At 34.0% G+C, this 22966-nt stretch overlaps 1 protein-coding gene across 1 annotated transcript in view; it reads right to left on the bottom strand.

Annotated features, from left to right (window-relative positions):
* Positions 1–22966, bottom strand: part of LOC111414839 (retinal degeneration C) — a 127824-nt gene that overhangs the window by 97144 nt on the left and 7714 nt on the right. Inside the window, exons 2-3 of the mRNA XM_071199790.1 lie at positions 6351–6609; positions 5717–5844 (exon numbers count right to left, since the gene is read on the bottom strand). Of these exons, the coding sequence (XP_071055891.1) occupies positions 5717–5844; positions 6351–6573 (351 nt within the window). The 5' untranslated portion in view covers positions 6574–6609. The remainder of the gene's footprint in view (positions 1–5716; positions 5845–6350; positions 6610–22966) is intronic.

Raw genomic sequence — 22966 nt, 5'->3', positions numbered from 1 at the left:
TTGGCCAAACTGGACGCAACGTCGAGTGCCGCATCAAGGAGCATGAGAGGGATGTAAGGCTGAAGAAGATCCAGCAGTCGGCGGTTGCGGAACATTGCCATGCAGAGGGGCACCGAATAGACTTCGAACAAACAAAGGTGCTGGCTAGGGACAACAGATACTACCAAAGACTGACGAGAGAAGCTATAGAGATTCACCGACATAGAAATAACGTCAACAGAGAGGATGGCTGGGAGCTTAGCAGAACATGGAAGATGGTGGTGAACACGAAGACCTCTTCCCGCCTCACACCGGACGCGACGCAATTAGTTATTAATTAGTTTGTAATTAGCGTTAACTGATTATCAATTAGTTTTTTCGACTTATATATAGTTACCGATTTTTTGATCTCGTCACTTCGAACCAGTTTCTGAAGAAGGTTGCAACATGGCATCCGAAACGTCAAACCTTTTATTAAAAGACGCATGGCAAAACCCGAAAGTTTCTAGTTTTAGTTCTAATCTTAGTTTAATTCACACCGGCCGTGAAAGCCTTCGTACTTATACCGGTATTATCTAAAATCTTTAAGCACTTGCTCAAAAACCGATTAATAAATTATTTTGAGCTTAATGACTTATTTTGTAGACAACAATTTGGTTTTTGACAGGGCAGATCTACAATAGACGCGGTGTTGGAATTGATGGGAGAGGTCGTCGACTGCTTTGAAAGTTCAGAGTTCTGCAGTGTTTCTTGTGTTGACTTGACGAAGGCCTTGGACTGTGTCTGCCATACGATTCTCTTGAGAAAATTATATATGTACAATCTGTCTCCTAAAGCCTGTAAACTGATATCATCCTATTTGTCAAATAGAAAACAATATGTTTTTAATACGCATTTATAGTATCGCGAATATAAGGTAATACATGTGGACAGCACAATTTTAAGCATTTAATATTGAGACAATCATGACCAAGCGCATTGCTCTTAATTGAATTAATTGCACGCTCCACATCCATATCCTCCACTACGCGAAAGCCAAAAGACAAGTTATTCCGTTTGTTGGAATTATAAAAGTTGACCAGTTCTAAGTCAGGAACACCTCCCCCGATACCGCTGCAATAAAGTAATTATTGATATCATTGGGTGACCCAAGATGAGGTAGAACTGACATGTTTTTTCTTTTAAATATTCCCGTATTTCGCAATGCTTTACAACAATCATTTGTGATGTTCAATTGCGACTCAAAATATGCCCTGCGCTCATGAATAATGGAGGTATTAACTAAATTACGCGCCGATTTGTAATATTTCCATTTCGCTTCTGATCTGTTATTACGGTAGTTATTGTACGCCTTGTCGCGCAGTTTTTGCATATGCTTTATTGTATCTGTGATCCACGGGCACGGGGTACGTGACTTCTTGATTAATTTAAGGGGAACATGTACGTCAAGAACGGCTAAAACGAGCTGAGTTAAAAAGTCGGCTTTGATGTTTGCGTTGTCTAAATCGAAAATATGGAAGAATGGCATTCGATACAAGTCCATCAAAAATGAATCATAATCCAGATCTCGATATGACCTAGTTATAAAATGGGGATCAGGCTCGGTGTTGGTAGTAATTCTCAGTTTACAAAAAACCATATTATGATCTGACATACCATGCACCTCATACACACCGCTGTCCTCCACTAAATTAGTATTAGAAATAAATATTAAATCTAATAAAGTAGCAGACCGCGCTGCACGTCGTGTAGGGTCAACAATTAGCTGCTTCAAATCAAAGGGTTCCACCATGTCCATTAATGCGGTGGTTGAAACATGATTACATTTCAAAAAATCAATATTTAAGTCACCAGTTAAGATGACTGTATCCGCCATTGGAAATAAATTTGAGAGTGTGGATTCTAATTCATTCAGAAAAACCCTATAGTTCAAATTCGGTGGTCTATAAACTGTACCGACGGCAAAACTAATACCCCGTGCTCGGAAGTATTACGTCTTACACGTAGTTACAATCAGACAATACTGGTGAAAAACTAAAAATAACAACGTTCATTTTTTTAATAAATTTCCCACGGAACAAAGAAAATTAAAACATGGCTATTAAAAATTTTGTAATTTTTGGAAGGTGAATTGCGAATGTTTGTAGCGATGCTACAATGATAATGATTTGATATGTTATACAGGGTGTTCATTTCAATACTTTCCACCTCAATTTCTGTAAATCCGGAAGTTTAAAAAGAAAATCGCTGAAATAGGTAAAGAATAAAACCAAGGGGGACAACTTTTTATGCAAAAATTGACTCACTCACTTCAACACCCCGCCGCCAGAAACCAACCCCTTAAAAATCTTAAATGGAAAGGGGTGTCAAGTGATACCTCATTTTAAATGTCTTTTAAGGTACTACATGTTAGTATTTATTTTTTTTTAAATTGATCGATTTGTTTTCTAAATTTTTGCGAAAATCTTTGTTTTGTATTTCCCGCTTTAATTAATATTAAAAACTTTAATCACCTTCTTAAAAGTAACAATAAGTAATCTTTTATTATTAATTTATAAAATTAAATTACCATGTTCGTTTTTACAACGACCATTAAACCTTTATTATTTCGGAGCAATCCGAAATCTTTGACATTTAGGTTATTTTGACAATGATATACCTACGTTGGCTAGCTTGCCTGGCGTCTGTCAGAGATATTTAGAAAAAAACGATTTCTGTTTCATTTTTCTTTTCTTTTAGGTTTATTTGGTTATTACTTAAAGAACTTTTAACTGCTTGAAACGTTCTATTTTATTTTCAGTTATTTAATTATGTACAAAAACTTTTTGCAGAGAAAATCAACTTAATAATTGTTCAAGTGTTGTCCGTTATTAGCTAAACAATGGTACAACCGTTGTTCAAAACTACGGCGCACATTTTCAAAAACTTCCCTTTGAATTCCACGGCAAGCTGCAGTAATTCTCTGGCGAAGGTCTTCTAAATTTTGAGGTTGAGGGGTAAATACAACAGACTTTAAATGACCCCATAAAAAAAAGTCTAATGGCGTCAAATCTGGTGATCTGGCTGGCCATTCTATAGGACCTCTTCGTCCTATCCATCTGTCGTACTGGGAGAACATAGTGAGGAGGAGCTCCGTCTTGTTGAAAATGTAATTCATTCTCATCAAGTAAGGCATTTTCTTCTCTATCCAACTGATTCTCGAGAACTTCCGTAATTACTGGATTGATAGTATTTTCTAACATATCCAAGTACACTTCGCCGTTTAAATTTCCATCGATAAACACTGGACCAATCACTTGGTCTCCCAAAATGCCGGCCCATACATTAACTTTTTCAGGATATTGTGTATGCCCTTCTACAGTCAGATGAGGGTTTTCATTACTCCAATATCTGCAGTTATGTTTATTTACAAATCCATTTAAAGAAAAAGTGCATTCATCACTAAAGCAGATATTTTTCACAAAAACGTTGTTATTATTAATAATAGTGGTCACTTCTTCACAAAACTGTATTCTCCTGTCAAAATCGTCTTCAGTTAGCTCTTAATGTATTTTCAATTTATAAGGATGGAATTTGTGAAGTTTTACAACTTTATGAACAGAACCCAAGGATATACCAGTTGCACGAGATACCTGACGCAATGAAGTATTGGGGTTGATACCGAAATGACCCAACACTTCCTTGAGCGGTTTCATTCAAAACTCTCGACTCATGATGTTTTATGTTGGCAACGGACCCAGTCTGAGTGAATTTCTTCATGATCTGGATGCCTTTCATTAAAAACTGCGGCAGTTCGGTCGAGCACATTCATTTTGGGATCCATACATTAATACAATGGGGTCATACACACTTATTAAATTTAGAGAAAATTTTTACGTCAAACGATATATGCAAGTATATGCATGAACACAAAGTAAAAGAAATATTTTGATCAATTTTATATTTTGCGTAATTTGAAGTGAAAAATAGCAAATATTCAAACGAAATAATTTCGCGGCTTTTCTGTGACGTAGCAACCGCACTGCCTAAAACAAATTAAATTGTCCGTTAGATAGCGCTTGCGGTGTGACAGTGTCAAAACAAAACCATGGATGTAATAGAGTGTCTCTATTACATCCATGAACAAAACATAATAAACATAACCTACAAACACTCTATCTCTTTTCAATACAACCTAAGTGACGTTCATCTCTTTCTCGCATTTGAGCGGGGAGCAGGGGACGAAAAGCTGATACGTACGTCATGAACGCGGGAATTTTAAAAGCGCAAATGGGTATATAAATTTTCAACAATTTTTTTAACAATGATTTTGTTCAAAAATATTAAAAAAGAAAATAACGGTAACTATATTTTTATATAAACTTTCAGAAAATATAATAAAAAAAAAATCGTGTATGACCCCATTTCAATCCTTTCCTGCAAACTGTAAACCATTATTGCTGTTTTATTTAAATAACTTTGTTAAGTGGATAACACAAAGTTGTTTAAGTAATAACCAAATAAACTTATGTTTAGAATTGCACTTTTATTTTATTCTTTTCTCGCACTGTGAGCCTGCCTATAACTCGTTTATGGAAAGAGAAAAATTTCGTCTCTTTTTTTCCTTTTTTGGCCATTCGAGTCAAGAGTAATTTTCATACAGGTTTAATGTAAAATACTTTCAATAAAATTTAGTTTAATTCATAATTATACGTGTTTAGTTTTCTTAAATATTTCCGATTGTTCCGAAATAATAAAGGTTTAATGGTCGTTGTAAAAACGACCATGGTAATTTAATTTTAGAAATTAATAATAAAAGATTACTTATTCTTGCTTTTAAGAAGGTGATTAAAGTTTTTAATATTAATTAAAGCGGGAAATACAAAACAAAGATTTTCACAAAAATTTCGAAAACGAATCGATCAATTTAAAAAAAATAAATACTAACATGTAGTACCTTAAAAGACCTTTAAAATGAGGTATCACTTGACACCCCTTTCCATTTCAGATTTTTAAGGGGTTGGTTTCTGGCGGCGGGGTGTTGAAGTGAGTGAGTCAATTTTTGCATAAAAAGTTGTCCCCCTTGGTTTTATTCTTTACCTATTTCAGCGATTTTCTTTTTAAACTTCCGGATTTACAGAAATTGAGGTGAAAAGTTTTGAAATGAACACCCTGTATATTAAAAGAAATGCAAATCGATAAATGTTCGAAGAAGACTTGCCACATTGCCAAAACGAAGACGCAATAATCAAAACGTGAATACAGAATAATTTTGGTTCCGCTTTATTTTAACTTTTACGTAAATTTCAATTGAATTTCGCAGACAAATACAGCCAATTACAAACTGATTAAACTGAATAATTGATTTATTTACATAATAATTTCATTTCCATGGCTTCTCAAACCAAGATGAATTGACTTTAAAGTTTCTCGTTTAAAAGCGAATTCTTCCAACATTTTACATCTAACTTTGATTTCATTATCTCGTTGTTCTCAATCGATTTTTGAAACCTTTGTCGCTCTTGTTCTTTATCCGATAAACACTTAAAATAAGATTTTTTTTTATGTTATACGTGTTCTTTAAGGGGGAAAATAATCTAGTAAAACATATTTTTAGAAACATTGTGCGTCGTGGGTGAATGGCAACAATCGATAATAACCGGTGAGAATTCTTAATTCTTTGTAAATAATACAAGAAAAAGAAGTTATTGATTTCGCTTTGTTAATTTGCACTTTTATTACGTTTCTTTTTTTTTACCTGAACTTGGTCTTGTTCCCCTGCGTATTCGATACTTTGAAAAATGGTCCATGTATATCTTCTTCTAACTTCCATTCTCGCCAAATATCTCCTGTACCAACGTTGGATCAAAATTGCGGCTTTCATTGCTGTTGAATAAAGAAAAATAAAATCTAAATTAATTTTCTGATATTTAACCTTAAGATTAAATTTGAAACGTTAAAAAGGATTTTAATCGCCCTCTCTTGTAAATATCTTCCAATGCTTCCTCGGTTTATTTCCGAGGGGATATAACGGGTTTTGCTCGTTTTCCTTTTGTCGGACCTTCCGAACCGTAAAAGGAACCCATCTCGGACGATAAACTGTGCTCTACGGAGTTGTAATCGAGTATACGTCGACTTTCACGAGGAAAACTCGTTGAAATTTTACTTTCGCACCACGGCAACAACAAAAAGTTAAAAGAAAGTACATAAAAAAATAAATAGTAGTGTATGAAATAAATAAATCATGTTATCAACGGGTAAATTGGGAGTGAATTTTAATTTCCGGTTGTCCAATACTCTAATTTAACTAATTTCCCAATTTCCGATTTGAAATGATTGGAAAATTGATCGATGGCGTGGTGTATGTGGTAAGGGGAATATTATTGACTTACTTATTTCAATTTTGGTCATGTTGTATTTCTCGATTTTCTTTAAACCAAAACAAACATTTTTCGGTCTCCAATTGCTAAAGAGACCGCCGGTTTTTCCACTTTTATTATTTTCGATTTTATTCACGGTATTTCCTGACGCTTCTTCTCCTTCTGAACAGCTCGAATCATCTCCGTATGCAATTTTCTTCTTGTAGTACCGAAAACAACAAACGGTTTTCGGCATTTTTGGGTTTTTCTTTTCAAATTTTCCGACATAAATCTATAACAAAATATTTCTTTTAGTATAAACTTAAAAATGAAATTTCGCATTGGTGTTTTAGGAAACATGAATCATTCATTATTGCGACATATTCATTAATCTTGTTGAAACGACACGTTCTGGTTTACATTTTGTAACTAACCAGGTACTACTAGAAATGGAGAGAATTGAGAATGGAAATTTCTGGAAATGGAAATTTCGTATTCCAATTACGTTATCTCGTATACTAGTCAAATTGAATCCCGAAAACCTATTATAAATTATAATCATTTTAACACGTTTAATTACAATGAAATCTTTCCATTTTAAAATCGTTACTTTGTGTCTCGGTTTTTAGGAAATAAATTAAACTATTCGAAACCCGCACTAAAATGTCGAAAGGTCAAACGGGTTCGTATTTTCTTTTTGTTATACAAAATAGTTCGATCGTGTAATTTTGTTTTCCACACTGAAACGAGTGCCGTTCACCCGAGCTACATTTTTTTTCTGATTCAATTCCTTCGCTCGTCCGGATAAAATTGATGATAACCTCTAGGGAAAAGGGTATCCCTTCCCATCCTTCCCTTCCATTCAATAAATACCGGAAATTAGGATATTTTTCAGTTCCTTGGAAGGATAATTCGTTTTAATCCTCAAAATACAAATTGAGAAACCTTTCAAATTAATAATATTTAGGTTCTACAGAGTAAATTTAAAACATTACTCTAAATCTACACCCATTATTAAATAAAGCATCCTTTTCATTATATATTTTATAAATCCCGACGTAATTTCAGAAATATTCATTTACAAATCGATTTTCGCAGATTTTTAAAGTGAATGAAAGAAAACTTGCTATTGTTTTAAATTACGATTTAGTTCAAAAAAATCTCTGTCAAGAACGAATCGAAATTTTTCACAGCGAATTTCACAACTTTAAAGATCACGCTTTTCTTTGTAAGTGGAAGTAGTTTCAGAAAATGTCATTAATAAACCGATTTTCCACAAGACTTTAAAGAAACTGAGAGAATCATGAAACAAAATCATACTTTCTTTACAAGTAGAAGAAACTTTAGAAAAAATAATAAATAATAGGGTCCGACTGATTTAAATCAAAAACAAAACTGAAAATAATACTGCAGTTTATTACAAAATTAACAACACATTTAATACAAAAATTAACATTCATTATAATATTTAAATAAGAAAACAAGTTTTCCTGCCTTTTCAACATCTTACTTGTTTCGTAAAGTTTACTCTACTTTAATTAACAAGCCCAAATGTTGAAAATATTCTCTCATCAGAAACTGATGAACAAACTGCACACAAAAATTGCTTTAATATTGGCAGTACCTTCTCTACTTCAGCAATGTGTTTTTGTGACACCCACATTCATAAATAAAAAATTGAAAATATCTTCCTATCAAGATTGTTTATTGTGGGGATCAAGAGTGATAGTTCCACAAGGGGAAAGGAAAAGTACACTCGAGATAATGCACACAGCACATCCGGGAATGATGAGGATAAAATCGCTGCCCAGATCGTATGTTTAGTGGCCTGGATAAGGAAATAGAAGACTTGGTGAGAAATTGCCAAAGATGCCAAATGAGTAGAAATCAACCGGGAAAAGCGCCAATCCATCCGTGGGAGTGGGCAAAAACTCCATGGTCGAGAATACACCTCGATTTTGCAGGACCAGTTAATGGAAAGTATTTTTTGGTCGTGGTGGCCTATTTAGAATGGTTAGAATTTCAATAAGTTTCCGAACCATCGACACATGAAACAATAACAGTTCTGAAGGAATTATTTGCGACACATGGATTACCAGATGTTGTGGTATCAGATAATGGAACTACGTTCACGGTTAAGGAATTTAAAGAATTTCTTCAGAAGAACCTAATTAGACAAGCTTTGGTTGCATTACCAGCAGCAATGGTCAAGACTAGTGCAAGCATTGAGGAAAATGTCAGAGTGAGAATTTACAAGTATTAATGGCTAGATATTTTTTACTTCAATACATTACACCGAGTTCAACTACGGGGAGATCATCAGCAGAGATGCTTATGGGAAAAAGGTTATCATGTCCATTGGCCCGAGTCAAACCAGATTTCACTAAGAACATGAAAATCAAACAAGAAGAGAAGTGTTCTACAACATCGCCAAGAATGTTTACTTTAGACAATTTTTTTTTGTTTGTTCATGAGATGGTATGGAACACGGGAAAAGTGTCAACTTGCAGTAGTAACCGAAGTAACTGGTCCACTTAGCTATAAAGTCCAAACACCAGATTGAAAACAACATAAAAGACAACTGAGAGAGAAGAGCCTAAGGTTGGAAAATGCAGAAACAAAGCCATTAATGGAAGAAGAAGCAGTTGCACAACCAACCGAACCTTTTTTTAGGATAAATGAAGATAAACCGGAAACTACACCTCCATGTACCTCCATGTAGCAAAAAGACTTGTGTATTCATATATTATTAAAGAGTGCAAATCATACGTCTAACTTTTATTGCCACTCGATACACCACACTGGTAAAAAATTGTAGGAATTTTATTTAATTAGACACACAATAAAGAAGTTGTGTCTTGTCTTTTTATCAGTTTATTATAACCTTCACCAACACACCTAGAAATTTCACATTAAGTTTTAGGCTTGGCCGCAATTATGCCCGTTTTATCGCTACGATGTCTCTGACCTGGTATTTGGTTGACTTCTTTCTTCTTTCGTTATACATCTTCATATTTTCTTGTTGAATCTGGGATATCTGATTTCTTGTCCGTTTTCTAATTTCTCTCTTGTCTTCTTCAAAAGTCTTCACTATTTCTTCCTCCAGCCTCTCTTCCTCTCTACTTCTCATCTTCATACCGAATAATAATTCGAATGGCGTCATTCCAATACTGTGTTGATAACAATTGATAACTTCTTGAACCTTATTAACGTGTTTATACCATTTAGGTGCGGAAATTGCCAATTTAGTCAAGATGCAAATGACTATCCGGTTAGTGGAAGTCCACTTGAAGCAGAATGATGTGTCACGCCTTGTTCTGTGCAATAATCTTTAAATTCTTTTGAGGTAATAGGAGTGCCCTTGTCTGATATAAGTTTCCAAAGAACCTCCTTTGCAGTTTCAATTTTTGAATAACTTCCCTTATAGTTGTTAATTTGACAGGATAAAGCCAAACATACTTCGAAAAACTGTCAATAACGGCCAGAATATGATTGTAGTTCTTACTTATAGAAGCTAGTGGCCCTAAATGGTAAGTGTGAAGTGGGATATCACCTTTTTCCAATGGATGTACAAAACCTTCTTTCTTTTCCATCTAAAGTATAGGCTATGATGTAATGGTTAGACGTAAGTGTCTGCTTATACCCTTTAACAAAAACTTTCATTTGTACTGATGATAATTTTTCTTCCAGTAATGTATTTAATTCTTTGCCAAGGAGCATATTGTTGTATTTTACAACATTCACTGAGTAATTATGCCAAATTTTATTTTTTTTGTTTAAATTGTGGAAAAATACCGGTTTTATGGTGATAATTACAAAAAAATAAAATATAGTATTCCATTTAAAATAACGAAGTTGGTAGACTTCGGTAGACCGGAAGTGGTGAATTTCTTAAGAATATTTTTTAAGTCTTTTTAAGTTGCAGTAGATCTAAGTCCTGGGTCTTCTTCCGGGGTAAGGAAGATATGACCGTGGATTGGAGAATTACGGTGAAAGAAGGAATCGCGGAACGAAGAATTGGATTTTGGAAGGATTTACTTGAATTCGCCATTTATTAAAGTGGCGTCGTCAACCTAGAATAGGCATACGAGTTCAAATCAAAAGTATCTGGGTTGTCATTGCAGATATCGCAACAAAACACATTGTAGAGTGTCAGGGAAGACACGAGAGAAGCGGTTTTTTCAGTTTTCCTACTGAAGATTCATCTTATTAAGCTTGTATAGGAGTCCTCGATGCTACACTGAATCGAACGCTTTTTGGATATCCAGGAACCCTGCCACATAATGACGTTTATAGAAGTTACTTGTTACTTGACAATTGGAAGTCAGCACAACCAGAGCGTAGAAGGTAGATCTATAGTAGATTGAAAGCCAAACTGATATCTTGTTTTTGATGTGTGTTTCCATGATCTTGCCAATGACGGGAAGAACGGAGATAGGACAATAGTTTGACGGGTCAGATAGTGATGATTCTTTTTTGGGAACAAAAATTATAACGGAGGTCTTCCAATCTTCGGTGAAATGTCCGAAAAGGCATTAGTTTAAGATTTTTCTTCTGTAGGTATGAGTAGGAGGATTTAGCTTTCTTAGGATATTTTTTGGTAACATGATTGTACTCAGGAGCGGTGCTAGTTCCTTTAGTTAGGATTGGGAAAATATCAAAATTAGTCGAAGACGCGAATTGGCGAATGTGTTTGGTTGTTACAGGATTTGGATTATAATCCCTATAAATAAGCAGTTACCATGCACAGAGAATTGATTCTTCGTACATGGCCACGACTACTCCTCTAACGCATCTATTAATAACGTTGCCTACTTTTTCAACCACTCTCCAGTCCTAGAACTTTATTGTTCCTTTAGATTTTGTCTCAACAAACATTATGCAGTTGATGCGGTTGACATTTATATAGTTTCCAATTATGAGATTTTGGATGGCAGCTATTAATGTTTGCGTATAGCAATCGTAACTCAGTCATTGCAGCTTCTGTAGAATCGTGGATTAGGAGCCATGGCTCGAATCGGTGGGAGACAATTTGGAAAATGGTTCATTTTACATAAAAATGAACCAAGTTAAAGTTGTTCTATGTCAAGAGGGAAACCATATGACGATAACGTTTTTTGACTTTGACCTTATTTTCAAGGTTATATGAAGGTCACGACCAATTTTTTAAATGGCACCCTACATATTTTATTGTAAAATCTGAATCTGTGAATAAAAGTAAAGTAATTCAAAAAAAAATTTACTGTGTGGTTTTGCCAGTACAACGGCAAAACATCTTTTGAAAAAAATTGAAACTTCTTCAGAAACAATTAACTAACGTTTATAATCTAGCAAGAACAAATAAGATTTATGAATTTTTAAACATTTTCCTATCCGCTTCGGAACATTGTATTTAGTTCTTAATTCTTAGAATACTATTTAAGACCTGGTTCGTCGGAAATACCTTTGGAAAGAGATCTAAAAGGTTCCGACATTTCTCCGCCTTTGTCAATTTGATAATAGAATAACGCATAAAAAATATGAGTTCGTGGAACTGCTTATGTCGGTATTTTCAGAATATCGCTTTCAGAGACTTAATTGATTGAATTGTTTTAAAATGTAACAGGTAAAACTAAATTTGTATAAAAACTGCTTGGCAACTAATTCTGAATTCATTCCATCGTTTTACATTAAGGCAAACTGTTTAAACTAAGTCTTTAAATCATGGATACTCTAAGTGTGGCAGAAAAAGTAGAAATGATTTTTATTTATGGAGAAAGTGACAGAAAAGTTGCTGATAGTATAGGTTTGTATCGAGAACGTTTTCCTGATCGAAATACGCTTTCGAGAAGTACCTTCTACAGAGTTATGAATGATTTCACTAACACTGGAAATGTGGAATCAAAAAAAAGTAAACTGTAACTACGGAAGAAAACGAAATTGCGGTATTAGCTAGGGTTGAGGTAAATCCTCAAGATAGCACTCGACAACTTGCAATTGACGCCGGAATATCGAAGACCAGCATTTTAAGAATATTAAAGCGCCGCAAGTATCACCCATACCACAATTCATTGCATCAACAGCTTTATGGAGGTGATTTTGAAAATCGATTAACATTTTGTCAATGGGCACAAGAACGAATGCGGTTGGACGTCAATTTCTTTGGTAACGTGCTATTCTCGGATGAGTCTACTTTTACAAACAAAAGACAAGTCAATAGACATAACATGGACTATTGGTGCGTTGAAAATCCGAGATGGTTGCGTGAAATAGAACATCAACGACCTTGGTCGGTTAATGTTTGGTGTGGCATAATTGGTGATAAATCGATCGGTCTATACTTTATTGACGGTATGCTGAATGGGGAGGAGTACCGAAATTTTTTAGATGTCTTACTAATGTTACTTGTAAATTTGAGCAGGGAAGAAAGACAAAATATGTGGCTGCAAAATGATGGGTGTTCAGCACATTTTTCACATATTGCACGTGAAGCTTTAGATCGGGATTATGCTGGGCGATGGATTGGAAGGGGAGGTCCTTAAGGATAGTGTTTATCGCGAAGAACCGACTAAGCCAGAAAACATGAAAGAGCGGATAAGAAATGCATGCAGAAATAGTAGCCAAGAAAACCTTTTAAGATGTACTGAATGTTTTAGTAGAAGGGTTAATAAATGTATTGAAGTGGGTGGGGAAATATTTGAACATTTATTATAAATTTTATACTTGTTGTTGACTAATAGTATAGTTTAATCTTTTTTTTATAAATAAACAATATTTATAACTATTTGAATAAAAAAATTATTTAGATTTTGTCTACAAAAGATGTTTCGCCGTCGTACTGGTAAATTTTTTTTAATGTAATTATTTTTCTTTTATCATTTATCATATTATATTATAAAGATTGGCCGTGACCTTGAAAATAAGGTCATGGTCAAAAAATGTTATCGTCATATGGTTTCCCCTTCGCACAGAATAACTTTCATTTAGTTCATTTTTATGTAAAATGAACCGTTTTCGAGATAATCGCTTGTTTCACGTTAAATGGACCATCCTGTATACATAAAGTTACCGGACAAAGCAACAATTGTTGTAGGAATATTAAATAAGTCGATTTTTCGTTACGAGAGAATTTTAACGTTACGAAAGAGATCTTGTTATCTTGATAATTGGTAGAAATTGCGATTATGTTCATAAAGTTCTCTCTAAGGAACGAATTGAGATTTTTCAAAATGGATTTCATCTCTTTAATTATCATACTTTTCTTTATAAGTAGAGGTAATTTCAGAAAAATTCATAAATAAATCCATTTTTCACAAATTTTTTAAGTTAACGAGAAAAATGTTGCTATCTTCATAATTGGTAGAAAGTGTGATTATGTTCAAAAAGTTCTCTCTCAGAAATCACTTGAGATATTTCAAAATGGGTTTCAGCGCTTTAAATATTATACTTTTCTTTATAAGTAGACGTAATTTCAGAAAAATTCATAAATAAATGGTTTTTTCTCAGATTTTTAAATTTAATCAAAATCCTAATGTTTGGTATTATTTTTGCTAAATTTTCAAAATTAATTTGGAGCAACCATTATTAAGCATTAAATTTAAAGTGATCAAGTTTTTCGTAAAAAATAACGAAAACTCCATTAATTTGAAATAAATGTAATATACTTATTCGGTTTTGATAACTCAATCCAATTCTTGAGATATCTCCTAAAAAGTAACAATCACAAAATTGGATTGTTAAATGAAATTTCCTAATAACTCTGAAAGTTTATTTTAATGAAGTAGGTTTCCAGACTACATTTAAGTAATTATTGAAATAGCGATTTCATAGATGTTTCTGAAAGTTACAGCAATTATTAACTAAAGTAATACAAGTATTGTAAATGAGCAAAGCATAGTCAGCATACCTTATTAAATGAATTTGCCGAGTCGCGACAATTTAAGTCAGCAATTTGAAACAAATAAATTACTTAATCTTAATTTTGTTTCTCTGTCGTTTGCAACATCCAAACGGAATATTGTAGGGTGGGTTAATTATAATTAATTCATGTATAATTAATGATTTTATCAATAAGAATTTTTAATTAATTAATTAGGTTCATGATTATCAAATAAACCGATAAGCTTTATGAAATTTAAATTAATCCGCGGTTGTATGCTTGAAAGGCTTAACCTGGTAATTGGAATATAAAGTGGAACGTGTGTGTCCGGAATAAAAGAGCTTAAAATTTGTGGGTTGGAAAACGCAGGTTATCCAATACCAACAACGCGACGGTATGATTTTGCGTGACTAGAATGTTTTAATAACCTTGATGGGTTTAAAAATGGAAATTAAATAAAAAATGTCAAATACATATGTTATTATAAATATTAACAATTTTATTAATTTTGATTAATTTTCTTTTAAATAAGTGTTTATTAAGTTTAATCGGCGTCGACGTTGATGCGATAAAGTAAGAATTTATAAAAGTTAATAATTCAATCTTTTTTAAAACACTTTATGTCACAGAATTGGTTTCTTTATGAGGATATTTCGCCGAGAAAACATTTTAACTTATTTTCCAACATCATGCAAAAATGGAAAATAATTTATTATGCACAACATGATTGGTTGCTTAATTTAAAAAAGATTGAAATTTAATTCATTCTTGATTAAAACATTTTTTGTCCTATCAATTAAAACTTCATTATAAATAAATGTAAAGCGTTGGATTTAATTAATAACGATGGCAAAAAGCTTTTTGCGCACGCTGTTAAAATACATTGAAATGCATTAAAATCTAAAAAGTAGTGATATTAATCACATGTGATGTTTTTGACATTGCAAATAGCAATAATTTTTAAATTAAATTTTCGAATATGTATTGAAAAGAAACAAAAATCTATATAATGGACCACACCTTAAGTAGCAGGATGACAAAGCGAAGTCACCGATTTCACATGGAGGTTCTTTCACATTACGTGCATATAGGGATAGTGCCTATAATGAGGAAAGATCCAAACAACTATGAAAAAAGTTGTATTTTACATGGCACAGACATAAAATTATTGTGCCGAAGAAATTAGAGTTAAGATCTGCATTTGAAAGCATACGCTACCGAACTAAGGTAGTAGCGGAAAGCATGGAAAAGCATTATAATAAAAAGAGGTATAAGATCAAATTTACCTGTACCAAATTGGCAGTGCAAGGTCTTGGTCGAAAATTAAGGAAGAAGGCTACATATTGTTTGCAGAAGACTACATACTATTTATTGCAGACTAGATGTTACTGAAAGAAAATTAGTGTCACAGCAAGAAACTAATAGTGCTACAATAGTCTAGACTCTGCTGAAAGAAGATAGACTGCTAATTGTAAAGGTTATCTACTGTTTCCAAAGACCAGATACTATATTGATAACAAGACTGAAAATAGCAAATGAAAGACTAAAAACTATCATTATACATAATTTTATTAATTAGGGCTACAAAAAGGGATAAATTCAATTATCACAATCACCTTTATTATCGTTCTGGATTGATTTAGATGTAGTATTGTTTTGAATTTCTCTATATACAGGATGTGTACGTAAGTCGTGCCATAATTTTAATCACAAATACTAGAGTTAAAATGATGACGATTTTTGGTCTAAACCCATAAATGATTAAGATATGGACGAAAAATATGGATTTCGAAAATCATTCTTACGCGTACTAGAAGGCGAATTCGTGGAATACATTCTCAAGTTGAAAACCCGTTTTTGCGGTGTAATCTACATAGTCTTTGTTCGTGCTAATAGAGACAGAGAACAATAATTTTTTATTGGCTACCGACCGTAAGCTTATTAGGATCTGGCCTTTCTGCGCTTACAAACAGTATGTATATGTTACATTTTTTGCATTTTTTACATCCTTGTCCTCCAGTTGTAGATTGGGCATTAGCTATTTGGCGTAAAGATTTTTTTTCTGGAGAAACAATATCAACATCTAAAAATTTCGCCTACAGTGAATTGATATCTAGAAAACAATTCAGGAATAGTGCTAAACTGGTTACTCAATTTATACAACCCATCGTCATTACATTCAAGTACAACCATTAAGACATTGGGAAACATCGCCTCTACCTCTGTCAACGTCAGGAATTTTCACACGAACTGTGTCACCTATTTTGTACGGAGGAAACTTTTTATTCGATAATGCTGTCATTTTATTTGCTAGTTCATACAGAGGTCACATTTTTCATTTTTGTTTTCATTACAAAGCTCACAATCTGTTCTTTTTTCTGCTACTTCTCCTACAGACTCTTCCTCATTTACATCTGTTATTGTCTTACTTTCAACATCATTTCCGTCACGTCTTAAGAATTTGTTCCAAGTCTTCCTCGTTTTCTATATTTTCGATTGTCTCAGTGCCTGGTAAACTGACCTTTTAATTCCGTGATGATAGGCTCTATTTGTCATAAGTTGTAGAAATCTAAGTCTTTCTGACCACTTTTCGTAGTTCTCGTCTTTCATCCAAGTCATCAGCATACTTTGATTGGCACGTTCGACACTGCCCTGTGACTAGCTGTGACGAGATTTCCCGTGCGCAATTTTCAGACCTGGCCACATTTGCGTTAATCTTTCCACAACTCGATTAGCGAATTCCCTGCCACTGTGAGACTGGAGTATTGAGGTTGATCCAAATATACAAAATATGTCTAGGAGTATCTTCGATACATTCTCAGCAGTTGTACTTTGTAAAGGACTTATGAATTGAATTTGTATGTATGAATTTAGTGAGGTGGTCCTGATAAACCAAAATAAAGTTTAAATTTCCGTCAGGATTGGTTTGCATGTCTATTAAGTCTACCTCACAACGACTATTCATCTCATAAGATATAATGATCTCATTTGACATGGCTTACATAATTGAAGATAGCCAAAACAGCCTCTTGAGTTACATTTGTATACCTTTTTTTTGCTTCTGCAATCATTCTGATTCTCCGACCGTGTCCAATAGATAAACGTACTTCATGAAGAACATTGAACAACTCCTCGTTGTTGACGTAATATTTGGGGACATTAACTTTTCCATGTCCCCGATCCGACACATCAAAACGTTTCAAACGACGATATTGTACGTTTTCTTGCAGCTTTAGCCTCATTTAGGAACGTCAAATACTGTCCACTACCTCATGTAACTTTGGTTGTCGCCATGTTTTGAACTTATAACACGGTCTAACTCTTTGTTAAAGCTCGACATCATCATTTCTAATACTTCGTTTACCGAAATTTTGTAACGGAGACCACCGCGCACGCAAACCTCCTAGCGGCGAGTTCTAGCCGAAGATAAATAGGATACACCTAAGTTTAACCAACGGTGAACGGCTGCACCTAGTTCTAAACGGTATGATGAAGGCTAAACCTAGTTGTAACCGAAGATAAGTAAGATAGATCTAAGTTTAACCACCTGTGAGCGGCTGTACCTAGCTCCAGCCGGCTAACCCTAGGTGTAACCGTACACTTCGGCTTTTAGCCATATACATAACATCCGTGTATCGGCCTAACATCCATAACTTTAAACATCTCCGTCCTTTTCGATCATAATCCCTTCGCAAATTGTCCAGTGTCCACTATCGTTGTCTTTTTCTGCTCTTTTTCAACGCATTTGGCCAATGTCTGCCTGTTGTACTTTTTATTGATAAATCTCTTCTTTAGTTCTTCGTATCTTAGTCGTATTTATTTTATTTGTGTTTGAGCGTATAGGTCTTCATTAAATATATTGTGCAGAGGATTTTTAGAATATCGGATTTTGGTTGTTATTCTCATGCATCTCTTTTCTGCTTTACAAATGATATCTTTAGTCTTATTCGTCGAGTTAGTTGTTGGTATGTATGCATAGTCTAACACCGGCCTGTGTATGGATTTGTAGATCTTCATTGCCGTGTTGATGTGTATTCCATTGTTTTTGTAGGTGGGTGTTCGAAAGTATTCGGCTCTTCTAATTTCTTCGCCTATTTTGGTCTTGTAATGCTTGGATAATATTAGGCTATTATCTAAAATTATTTCCAGGTATTTAAACGATGAAAGTGGTTTGCATAAGTTGTCACCATTCACTGTTAGAACCATGATTTGGAATTTTCCTGGATTGGGAGTAAATCTCCATTTATGTAACTGTTTCAATACTTAGTTGTATAGAGTTTGTAAGTTTGCTGTGACTTTGTCTAATGTGTGCAATGTGAGATGAACGTCGTGACTTCTGCATACTGCAAGATACATAGCTCAGGATTGAAATTGATGTTTTGCGTAGATGACAGTATTTTCCGCCAATACTACTTACAGTATGGTCGAATTCCATCAAATTTTCATTTAATACAGTGTTAAAGAGTGAGTTTAGCATATATAAGCTAATCGTTGTTAGTTTCTCAGCATGCGAAGGAAGTGTATCAATCATCCTAACAGTTTTTGTAACGTATGTGGTGAAGTAACTTTCAAAAGTCAGCAACGAAATTTCACTGAACTAGTAAAGCAATGTTATCATGATTATTTTAACTTCTCTGTGGCGCACCAAGATAAGGATTGGGCAGATATATTCTGTACGACATGTATAAAGAATCTTACAGGTTGGGCAAAAGGAACGCGATATATGGCTTTCGGAAAATCTTTGATTTGGACAGAGGGGATAAATATGGAGTCAAAACACTCTGTAATATCATATTGCTGATTTTCCTATATCTGCAGTGCCTAATCAGACAAATGACGCTGCAAATTATGCCGTCAATATACATTCATATAGTGCAATTGCAGATGAAATTTATGATCCAACCTATGTATCTAATAGTAAGGAACCTCATTTACTAACTCAAGCTGATTTCTTGCAATGATATTACTTCGGTCATGAACTTGATAGATACTAAATTTGAACCACAAGATTGTCGTTTGTTTATAGACTCATCATAAACGAGTTTAAAAGCTGTACTGTTGCATAATTGAAATAGATTTCCCTCTGTTTTGGTAACACATGTTTCCGGTATGAAGGAAACTTACGAAAACATGAACTTGGTGCTAGAAAGAATCCAGTATAACATATTTTCATTTATACTATATGGTGTCTTAAAAGTCATTGCTTTACTTCTAGAATTAGAATCTAGAAGGGACAGCAGAGATCGAAACAATCACTACCGCAAAACTGGACCAAAGCCTCACTCCTGGAAAAAAAAGTTTTACGCTTCCTCTTATCCATAGTACTTACATTAGTGTAATGTCGGGATTTAAAATAAGGGTTACTTTTGACAGTGTGAACAATGAATTTATTGAGGTTAATCACATGGTGTTCGTTCAACGTTCAATTCAAACGTTTATTAACCTTCGGTGCAACGACGTTCATTCGCAATACACTTATGCTTACACTATCAATACTTAATATTCACTTATTTTACCACTACAGTAGAACCTTTGATCAGGGAATTATTCAAAGATAACATATTCAAAGAAAATTTGAGTTCATTAGAGAAATCTGCTTGAAAATGTTTTAAAAATATCGAGCAATATTTTATGGGAAACCAAAGCAAGTAACTGCAAAAATCTTATAGAATAACTACTTTCGACGTATCATGTATTGGTTTGTAATATGTCACAAAAAATACGATTGCAGGGCAAATGGAGTCCTCGTGAGTTGGCAGACTTTTGTTGTACGCTTACAAGATACTAGCCTCAAGTCAAAAACTTTTAGTTTTAAGAAACATATTTTTAAGTTTAATTGTAAATAAAGTCTGTTAAGTTGTTGTCAAAAAAATATGGGTGACAAATGTTATCTCGCATGTTTTCCACCTTAGGAAAAACGAGTCAAAGTAAAGTAAAAAATGATAATAAAGTTCATGTGACAAATAAAGCTAGTTTTATCGATCAGTGTAATTCATAGATTTTCGTATGAATTTGTGTGCATTGGGATTGAGATTTCTTAATAGGTGTTTTATTACTAGGTTTTTACTTGATGATGAGTTTTTCCTTTATTGGTGTGATCCACGTATTCGTCTTCATCAATTGCGGTAATTTCTTCTGACTCGTATTTTTCGTAAAATTTTCATACAAGTCATATTCTCCACCATATTCTTGTTGTCGGCGAGGAACAAAACATTTTCTTTTGGACTAAACTACGATGTTAGATAATGCTGCGATTTTTTCTGTATATGCTTTCTGCTCTTTATCTTATATTATTAACGGTGGAATTATCCAAGATTTGCGATATTTGGTCATTTTTTTAATTTTTTGCTAAAAGGCGTGGAACAAAACATTTTCTTTTGGACTAAACTCGATGTTAGATAATGCTTCGATTTTTTCTGTATTTGCTTTCTGCTCTTTATCTTACAATATTAACAGTGGAATTATTTTGGTCCGGTATTGAAATTTCGTTTCATCATTTATTGAATTTTTATATCTATAATTCAGGAAAAAGTCAGGAAATTTACTCCTCACGCAATCACCTCAATCAACCCTTAACCCTTAACATAACCCTTAACATAACCTATTGAACGTTTAGGCAATTTTCGTCACATCCACCATTGCCAAAACGTCCATTTTGGCCTTTAAACCAAACCATATCTTGTCTATCCTCTCTCCTCATAAAACTCAGAAATTCTTGCCCGAAATAGTTTCTCGAAAAACTTTTATCATAATCGCCAACAAAAAAATGAAGCGATATGTTCTTAGCCAGCAGATCTACATGCTCGACCTTCGAGACATTGCAGAATCTACCATCTTTTAGACAGCAATTAAACATCTCAATTAACACATGTGTCATAACTCCCATCATTCTTTAAACCATCTGCAATCATGCAATCATGCATTCGCTGCTAACTCTTCAATAACACTTCAATGCCTTTCTTCTACAAAATATATTTCCCAGATTCCTTCCAGTTTCTCATCTCACCATCCTCTGGTACAAATATTCCGTACACCTCCCTAATATTTATCTTTTCCATCATCAGTTTCCATACAGCACTTCCCAGGGATCATAATCTCCCTTAGAAATCTTTTAGAAAATCTTTTGAATTGCAATTTCTGTTTTGTCCTTTACATAGTTTAGGTACGCATAATGTTGAAAGTAATTACATAATCTTGTTTTTTTTTCTGCACGATTCGGTGTTAGGCCGCACATTTAATGGCTAAGCATTATAGAACGTACGAAAATGGAAACTACGGCGATTATTTCTTGCAATTAAGTGCTACAGATTCGACGTCATACATGTTTTCGTGTTAAATTTGCGACATACTCGCAGATACGTGCGCAGCCTTCGGACGCTGAATCGTCCAAAACAGTTGCACGAGTTCTGTTCTTTTAGCTAGCTGTCTGGTTCTAATTATCTCGCCCTCCGTGTCTATAACGGCTTTAACTTCAAATTACTGGTCACCCAAAAACCTCCTTCAAAGGTATTACAACTTTGAGTTTTCATTCAGCTTGACTTTAGTCACCTATATTAATGACAAAGATCGTGTCGATGGTGTCGCCATAAATTTTTAAACGCTTTAGAATATGTAGAAAAATGTGTTGTCTACTGGTTATTAAAATTGAACTGAAGTACATCTGCTCATTAGTTCATCACCTACAATGCTTACAGAAAAACTCTCTTTCGTGTTATAATCGTGCTGAGTCAGAATAAAGATCGTTCCAGGGAGCTATAACAATCTCTCTCTGGTCCTTCTCATTTTGGATTCCAAAAACAGCATATTCGAGCCGTCCAGGTTGTCAAAATTTGTCACCATAGCATCTGGAAAAATGTCTACTTATGGTCTTTGCGCCATATCTAAATATCCACCGGCGCTAGTCGTCTATTGGAGAATTAATGAAGCCAGAATAATGTACGGTCACGAATTTAGTAGAACTATATCAAAATTGAAGGTATTATGACATTCTCACATTAATAACAAGTATTGTTACTGTACGGAGCAACCCTCTTGACACCCTTACACTTCTTGCTACTTTCTATGTTTCTTTCTATCTGTACACCAAACTACAGTTATTGTCTATTGACAACAATTTTATTGACTCACCCAATGCTTAATGATAAATTGACATCAAACACTGGTATATCTATAGTTTAGGCAGTTAGGACATACTTGAGCATGTATCTAAACTTCTATAAACCAAATGGTAGACCGATTATAGGGAATAACTCGCTATGTGTAATATCGCCATGTAATGGGTCTTTAACATATAGGAAGCCCTGAACTTCATTATTTACATAGACTATAAACCATTCACGTCATTAAGATCTCATGACATTAAAAAAGTGTTCACATTTTTATAGGGTATCGAATATGATTCGTCCATTTAAGCGTATTGTCTATAGCAAAATTGTATGGACTTTGTATAGATAGAATAAATACTTCATATCTTATTAGGAGTTGATATAACGTTGGATAAGTTGAAACACGGACTATACCATCTGCAGTTTGTGGTTAAATACCAAACAAAAAATTCTTGTATGATTCTGCCAGCTTTAGTTTCTAGTCTATGAATATCCTAAGAACAAAGAATAAAAAGCAAGCGCCTTAGTATCAAATATTCAAAATTCCGATCGATGATAACATGACTCCAAACAAATTATCGGCATTGTTCCCAACATACAAATTACGATTTTTTATCATGGCAAGTTGATTAACTTCTCTAACACACAAATCCTATCAGAAACGCAAATAAGGATGATTTTGTTCT

The sequence above is a fragment of the Onthophagus taurus genome, chromosome 11, assembly GCF_036711975.1.
Source record: "Onthophagus taurus isolate NC chromosome 11, IU_Otau_3.0, whole genome shotgun sequence".
Taxonomy (NCBI): domain Eukaryota; kingdom Metazoa; phylum Arthropoda; class Insecta; order Coleoptera; family Scarabaeidae; genus Onthophagus; species Onthophagus taurus.
The sequence above is the reverse complement of the archived record's forward strand: the minus strand, read 5'-3'. Positions and strand labels throughout refer to the sequence as shown.